We start from the raw sequence: 8,830 nt of genomic DNA on the forward strand, positions 1-8,830 counted from the left end.
TGATCACCATATAACTGTTACAGGTGACGCTGGTTGGTTAGTTATTTTTTTATAGTTTCAGGGCACCCGCCATTTATTACCTAATAAAGGTTTAACCCCCTGATCACCCGGCGGGTGTCATTTGTGACTAATAACTGTTAGGGCAGTTAGGGTTAGCCCCCTTTAGTTCTAAGGTACCCCCCTAACCCCCCCAATAAAGGTTTAACCCCGTGATCACCCCCCGTCGCCAGTGTCACTAAGGCTGGGTTCAGATTGCAGCGGTTTGAGAACGGATGTGATTCGCACTGCAGTGCAAATCACATCCGATCTCTGTGCGATTCGAGTTCAGCCATTCGCCGCACCCGCCACACCCGCCGCACCCGCCGCAAATTCGCACGGGACCCTTTTTTTGGCCCGCAGCAGAATCGGATCGCATGGGTGTTCACACCATGCGATCCGAGTTTGCAGATCGCACTGCGATATGCGAACTGATCTGGGGGTGTCAGTAACATTTCACTGACACTCCCAGCAGTTCGCATAGGGCAGTGTGAACTGCCGCCGGGAGGCATGCGATGCGGGAACCCGCCGCGCATTCGTGGCGTTCCCGCATCGCTCCAGTGTGAACCCAGCCTAATAAGCGATCGTTTTTCTGATCGCTGTATTAGTGTCACAGGTGACGCTAGTTAGGCAAGTAGGTATTTAGGTTCGCCGCAGCTTTTTATAGCGCCAGGGACCCCCATATACTACCGCATAAAGCCCCCTGATTGCCCCCTAGTTAACCCTTTCACCAGTGATCACCATATAACTGTTACAGGTGACGCTGGTTGGTTAGTTATTTTTTTATAGTTTCAGGGCACCCGCCATTTATTACCTAGTCTCACTAGTGTACCCCTAAATTTAGGGGTGTCTACTTTCCAAAATGGGGTCATTTGGGGGGGGTTTGTGCCATCTTGGCATTTTATGGCCTTCAAAACTGTAACGCCCTTAGAAAGCCTGAAGGCGGTGCTTGGTTTTCGGGGCCCCGTACGCGGCTAGGCTCCCAAAAAGTCCCACATATGTGGTATCCCCGTACTCAGGAGAAGCAGCAGAATTTATTTTGGGGTGTCATTTCACATATGCCCATGGCATGCGTGAGCAATATATCATTTAGTGACAACTTTGTGAAAAAAAAAAAAATAAAAAAAAAGTTTGTAATTTTCCCGCAACTTGTGGCAAAATATAAAATATTCCATGGACTCAACATGCCTCTCAGCAAATAGCTTGGGGTGTCTACTTTCTAAAATGGGGTCATTTGTGGGGGTTTTGTGCCATCTTGGCATTTTATGGCCTTCAAAACTGTAATAGGTAGTGAGGAGTGAAGTCAAATATTTACGCCCTTAGAAAGCCTGAAGGCGGTGCTTGGTTTTCGGGGCCCCGTACGCGGCTAGGCTCCCAAAAAGTCCCACATATGTGGTATCCCCGTACTCAGGAGAAGCAGCAGAATTTATTTTGGGGTGTCATTTCACATATGCCCATGGCATGTGTGAGCAATATATCATTTAGTGACAACTTTGTGAAAAAAAAAAAAAAAAAAAAAAAGTTTGTAATTTTCCCGCAACTTGTGGCAAAATATAAAATATTCCATGAACTCAACATGCCTCTCAGCAAATAGCTTGGGGTGTCTACTTTCTAAAATGGGGTCATTTGTGGGGGTTTTGTGCCATCTTGGCATTTTATGGCCTTCAAAACTGTAATAGGTAGTGAGAAGTGAACTCAAAAATTTACGCCCTTAGAAAGCCTGAAGGCGGTGCTTGGTTTTCGGGGCCCCGTACGCGGCTAGGCTCCCAAAAAGTCCCACATATGTGGTATCCCCGTACTCAGGAGAAGCAGCAGAATTTATTTTGGGGTGTCATTTCACATACGCCCATAGCATGTGTGAGCAATATATCATTTAGTGACAACTTTGTGTAAAAAAAAAAAAAAAATTTTTTTTTTGTCATTATTCAATCGCTTGAGGCAAAAAAATAAAATATTCAATGGGCTCAACATGCCTCTTATCAATTTCCTTAGGGGGTCTACTTTCCAAAATGGGGTCATTTGGGGGGGTTTTGTACTGCCCTGCCATTTTAGCACCTCAAGAAATGAGATAGGCAGTCGTAAACTAAAAGCTGCGTAAATTCCAGAAAACGTACCTTAGTTTGTAGATGTGACAACTTTTGCGCAAACCAATAAATATACAATTATTGACTTTTTTTTTACCAAAGACATGTGGCTGAATACATTTTGGCCTAAATGTATGACTAAAATTGAGTTTATTGGATTTTTCTAATAACAAAAAGTAGAAAATATCATTTTTTTTCAAAATTTGCGGTCTTTTTACGTTTATATCGCAAAAAATAAAAATCGCAGAGGCAATCAAATACCATCAAAAGAAAGCTCTATTTGTGGGAAGAAAAGGACGCAAATTTTGTTTGGGTACAATATTGCATGACCGCGCAATTACCAGTTAAAGCAGCGCAGTGCCAAAGTGTAAAAAGACCTCTGGTCATTTACCAGCAAAATGGTCCGGTCTGAAAGTGGTTAAAGAAAACACATTGATGGGTCTTGTTTTTAACTGTCTTTCCCCATATGTTTATTCCAGCATTTACAGTGCCTTATTCATACCCCTTGAAATTTTCCACATTTTGTCATGTTACAAAAACAAATTTGAAAGTCAAAGACTTACATAGATGGTTCAATCCATCATCTGATAATGTAAAGAGTATGGCACAGCTGCAAACCTACCAAGACATGGCCGTCCACCTAAACTGACAGGCTGGGCAAGGAGAGTATTAATCAAAGAAGCAGCCAAGAGGCCCATGGTAACTCTGGAGGAGCTGCAGAGAGCCAACTATTAGTCATGCACTCCACAAATCTGGCCTTCATGGAAGAGTGGCAAGAAGAAAGCCATTGTAGAAATAAAACCATGCAAAGTCCCATTTGCAGTTTGCGAGAAACCATGTGGAGGACACAGCAAACATGTGGAAGAAGGTGCTCTGTGGGGATGCTTTTCTCTGACAGAGCTTCAGCTATTTTACAAAGAATGGCCAAGAAAGTCACTCTAGATGTGAAAAACTGGTAGAGACACCCTCAAAGAGACTTGCAGCTTTAATTGCAACAGGAGGTTCTATGAAGTATTGACTGAGGGGGGCCCCAAATACAAGTGCATGCCACATTTTTCACATATTTGTAAAAAAAAAAAAAAAAAAAAAAAAAAAACAAATTGAACCATTTATAATTTTCCTTCCACTTCACAATTTTTTTTTATCATTAAAACAAAAGACAATAAATTAAGATAAACACAATGTGATCCATTTTTGTACAGTCATATTCAAATGAAAGTTATCCACGCAACCACAAACATTATGAGCAAGAGCAAAGAGTGACAATATATGGTTGGATGTCAACTTACATTTTTTTTCCCCTCAAGTGGCTAATCCAGTATCCCATAATACAACTGAATAGGATTAAAAAAACTGAATTTGAGTACCTCAAGTGAGATTAACCGAATTACTGGTCCCTATTGTGTTGGATAGGAACTAGGAGTATAAGAGGGCCTCAAGAGAGATTTGTAGAGAGAATAAGTAGTAGAGAGAAGTATATATAAAAGGGTGAAGGGGGGGGGGGAGTAGAAAGGAAAAGAGGATAAGGGTCAACCCACTTAACCAAAGGCTTCACTACCATGCAACTTCCGGTAACATGGGGGGGGGGGCGTTGGACTGGCGTACAGCTCCGACTCAGCCCGTAACAATATCGGAGAAGGCCTCGGAGTGTTTGAAAAGAATCCATGGTTGCCAAGTTCAAGAAACACTCCACCTTTTCATTAGCTTGTGCCCTTGTGTTTTCCATCTCATAAATTTCAGCGACTCTGTAGAGCCAGTCCCTTGTGGATGGGACCAGTGAGGACTTCCAGTGGACTGGAATCAATGACTTGGCTGCACCTAATAAGTGTATGGTGAGAGTGCGCTTGTATTTTTTCAAGGACCAGTTGGATATGTGCAGTAAGCAGCCAGTAGCATCCAAGGTCAAAGTGATTTCTGTTATGGTTTTGATGAGCTTCTTTACCAAGTCCCAAAGGAGTAATCAGTGGACAACACCACCAAAATGTGCAATAAAGAACCCACATCTCCCCGACACCTCCAACACAGGCCGGAGACCTGCGGACTCCATTTGTGTAGTTTTTGGGGTGTTGGATACCATTGTGTCAGTTTATAAGCAGATTCTTGAATCTTGGTGCTAATTGAGCACTTATGAGCTAAAACAAGCATTCCTCCATTGTTATACTGATTGTTACCTGTAAATCCTCTGACCACCGTCTCCTGAGTCCGTCATCTGTTGGTTGTTTAGCCTCCTGCAACCACTTGTAAGATTGATCCTCCATCATCGGCTTCTCTGGCGTTAGGTGCTTAAATATTTAGATTTTTGTGTGCTCTTGCCGCTGTGAGGACTGGAAGTGATGTCAGCCAAGACCATCCCCTCTTCCTGCTTTCCAGCAGCCGGAACCTGCATCGCCAGAAGTCCCTCCCCCAGCCAGAATGACGCACTCTCCATCCAAACCCTGAGGAGAACAGCGCGGAAATCAAGAAGCGCCTTAGCCTCATGCCGCTGGTCTATTAGGGAAAGTGGGACCTCCAGCAGCCAAAGACTCCCCTGGGCTTGAGGGAGAGGACGCCGGAGCGACCCCCACACGCAAGGTAGGAGGCCGGGCTGGTCTGAGTAAACAAATAAAATAAAAAATAAAAAAAACACCACAGGCACAGGTATGCTTCCAGCTCTCCCCATCTGGAGAAAGCGCAGCACCCCCTGGTTCCCTGCAGCGCTTCCACCATGGCCAGAGAAAAACACTATGACCGAGGCCATTGTGGAAGTGACCGGACTTTAAAGAAAACTGCAGTGTTTCCTGGGGAAGTGGGTGGAGCCATGCTCTCTCCAGGTGCTGTCCTGAAAGACAAAGGGAGAAAGATAAGCATCTTCCAATATTTGGGAAGATCTACCTGATCCCCAAAAGGGCCCAGAGGACTAGATGGGAATCTGCCATGTTTAGTCCTACTATGGAGAGACAGCAATAATCTTTTAAATGGTAGAAGAAAAAAAAAAAAAATCTGTATGAAATACACAGGGACAGACATGTTCTACCCTTGACTGCTAATCTGGCTGTATTTTTCTTTTTACCTCTCAGGGGAGGAAGACATTTTGTAAGGGTTTTTAGTTTGTAGCATACCATTAACCCCTTAGAACCCTTGGAGGAGTTCCTGGTCCCTTTGTCACTGAGCTTACAGTACAAGGCAGAGGAAGTACCAGCAAAAGAATTTTTCACTTGCTAGGCTATAGTACAGAATAACTGCTATCATAGCTATACAGTACAATGTTGTAAAAAGGGAAATGCCCGTCACCAAACCTGACCACCAACAGCTCTGCTCCTCCACCACCGGGCAGCAGCTTCATTTGCAGAGCTCTAAACTTCCTCCACGTGTGGTCGGTGTCTGACGCCATTTAGCCAAGCCCCCCCCTTCCAACAGAGAAGTGAGTGAGCGCCGGCATCATGGTGAGCGGCTACTATTTCCAGCTTCAGAAAGGCGAGTTCTCAATACAGATTAATAAGAATGCGGCGCTACCTAAAGGTGCTAAAACATATAAATAAATAATAATCCCAAAATCAATATAAATCAAATAATATCGACTAAATTAAACATGGATATAATAAGAAATGAATCAATATAAATAATCCAAATTAAGATACGCGTGCACGCAATAAATGTGCAACAATTAGTGAATAAAAGTCCGTGAAAAATTATCAATCCAGTGATTAAATAGTTACGTTCTGTAACGCAACGCGTCAGGGAAGGAATTTGGTGTCGGACCTATCACTTCCGGTTTACGGCCGAAACCGGAAGTCCGCGGTTGCTGCACACTCTGCTGTATTTGTGAATGTAAGTGTGGATTTTACCTTTTATTTCAATAAAATAGCGAAGATACTACACATGAAAGCCCTCTGTGTTTTTCCATTTTATATGGCTTGGATATCCTGGAGCTATTGGGAGGGCATATAATATATAACCTTACAGTGAAATACAAACAGCGGTGGAGCAGTGTGACTGAATGATTAAGAAGCCAGCAGTTACCCTTTTACACAGTGCCTGTTTACCAGCTATTGGAGGTGAGAGGCTGGGGAAAATAGTTGGTGCACCCATTAAGCACTGAAGTTTGCAGTGATTTGCCACTCTTGGGAATTGATTCTTCACACTTTTTTGCATGAACTTTATTTATATATTTTTTGCAATTTTATCAGTCATCAGTGCACTCTATTTATGGACAATCACGTGTGTATATTGATTATTTAAATAGTCACTACATTTGTTTTTTTCACGGATTTTCACTATATATATATATATATATATATATATATATATATATATATATATATATATATATATATATATATATATATATATATATATATATATATATATATATATATATTTTTTTTTATATGCTTGTTTACATTTGGATTATCTATGCAAATTATTTCTATTTAATCACTGGATTGATAATTTTTCACGGACTTTTATTCACTAATTGTTGCACATTTATTGCGTGCACGCGTATCTTAATTTGGATTATTTATATTGATTCATTTCTTATTATATCCATGTTTCATTTAGTCGATATTATTTGATTTATATTGATTTTGGGATTATTATTTATTTATAAGTTTTAGCACCTTTAGGTAGCGCCGCATTCTTATTAATCTATATACCTATTTTTTAGTGCAGAGATCACTGTTTTTATGCTGGCTGCTTCCTATGCGCATCAATTTTGTATTTTTTTATGACATATTAGGTGGAGCGCACTAGTTTACTCTTTACACATTTGAGTTCTCAATACAGCCTCCAGAGGTGAAAGACATAATACATGGAAGGAGAGATTCCTGAGAAAAATCTCCCCTACCTTTCCTCGCAGCAGGGTTTATCAGAGAAAAAAAAAAAAAAAAAAGTCACCCTTCACAGTAGGCTCCGAGACCTTGAAAGGAAACCTTCAGGAACAGGGGTACACTCAGGTAATCCCGCAATCCTGGACCTGCGAGAAGACCCTGCCAGTAAACTTATTGGCTTTACTACCAAAAAGTACTGGATCCCAGGGCCCAGCTTTAAAAGCATTCGCAAGCAATACCTCATGTCGATGAATGATGAAGCCTGGGTACCATTCATTTAGTCCATTACGGAGACATCAGAATGGATCCAGTCAGGATGGCTGGCTCTCAAAGGATTACTGCCCGTGGAGCTCAGTACAACACATCCTTACACGTACCCAACACCTTGTGGCACTGGTAAAAAAGAAAAAAAAGAAAAAAAAAAAAAAACACACGACTCCCAGTAATGTGAGGGGTTATATGGGGGAAGTTCCCGCCGTAAGGGGCGTGCCAGTGTCCAGCACCTGATAGGCCAATATAACCCACATAGTTATGGCTGTGTCCCCTGATTTAAGAAAAGAAATAGAGGTGACAAACGTTTGGAAGTGTCATAGGGTTTACAGAGTGTTAGCATCAACCTCTCCAACTCGGAGTACTGGATTTGGATCTACACATTTTCTATGTTTAATTTCCAATACCAGCCTCCTTAATCAGCCCCCTCTTCGCAGACCCCATAGCAGCTGTGTTGGCTGCTATGACTGTTGTAATGCAATTGTAACCTATTACAAACACTGTCAGCACAATGTAGTGATACTCACAGCTCCAGATATGAAGTTGTTCCATTTATGGGGCAGTTTGTGTATTTCACTTTCTCCATGCACCCCCACAAGGACTATAGAGACATTACTACAGGTGCTAGCAGCCAGGTCAGTTCCCGTCACTACCTTCAACCTATACATCTTCAGGATTTCAGGAGATTATCCTTAAGGAAGCAGCTCTGCAAGACATACATTTGAACAGTCAGCTATACATCTCTCTTATGCAATTTACAAGTTCACACCTACAATTATAAGATCAGTAGCATGAACCAATCCTGTCTGGACATAGTACATAGATAATTCAATCTAAAAAATATAGCACAACATGCATAAGATATTCGTTTTTTTTTTTTTATATCTGTTCTGGTAAATATATACTACTGAAAAAACTCAGACAAGGAAGTTGGCATGGCACTTCCAGGAATTATTTTTTAATGTCCTACAACATGGCAGGAGTCCTGCATGTGTTAATGTACTATGCCACATATAGGTTGGCCAAAAACCTTTTACTATGCTTTGATCTAGCTGATGGGGGGCGTTCTGGGCATTATGTACAGACATGCAGCAGCACCATACATGCTTTCACTCTTTACATTTACAGTCCCCACTGTAGAGGGGCCTTATCTTAAAAAACCAAAAACACAACACAAACACAACACAAACACTTTACTGGGCCTAAAAGTATATCCCCCACTCTGCATCACTGTCTAAATAAGTGTTAAGCTGCTGCTAATGCATCAAAACTACTGAACAGGGGCAGCTTGTGGTATATTGATTGGGGGGCAGAAAACACTGGTCAGGCAGTTGGTCACCAGCCTGCACTTAAACCCCATCTAGGTCGCAGGCAGCGGATTCCCCTGAAGCTCCTCCTCATGGCCGCTTTCGCCATGCATCTCCTCCCTCCTAGGTGGCCAATTGTTTAATTGGAGAAGCAGTCCTATCAGGTGACGGTTCTCAGGACCTGCTTCCTGATTGGCCAGGAGGAGAATCATGGCGATAAGCGAATCCGCTTTTGTCACAACTGGGTGGACATGGGGTGCAGTGCTTGGTGCAATTAGCCCACCTTTTTTGTCAAAAATATTTTATTGAACATACAATAGAGTAT

At 42.1% G+C, this 8,830-nt stretch overlaps 1 protein-coding gene across 1 annotated transcript in view; it reads right to left on the minus strand.

Annotated features, from left to right (window-relative positions):
• The window catches only part of LOC143983846 (polyunsaturated fatty acid lipoxygenase ALOX15B-like), a 101,344-nt gene extending 93,470 nt beyond the window's left edge, over positions 1 to 7,874 (minus strand). Inside the window, exon 1 of the mRNA XM_077483945.1 lies at positions 7,726 to 7,874. Coding sequence (XP_077340071.1) covers positions 7,726 to 7,866 — 141 coding nt within the window. The 5' untranslated portion in view covers positions 7,867 to 7,874. The remainder of the gene's footprint in view (positions 1 to 7,725) is intronic.
• Positions 7,875 to 8,830: the final 956 nt, after the last annotated feature.

This window comes from Lithobates pipiens, unplaced genomic scaffold, assembly GCF_037356315.1.
Source record: "Lithobates pipiens isolate NorthernLeopardFrog02 unplaced genomic scaffold, aLitPip1_a1.2 Scaffold_16, whole genome shotgun sequence".
NCBI lineage: Eukaryota > Metazoa > Chordata > Amphibia > Anura > Ranidae > Lithobates > Lithobates pipiens.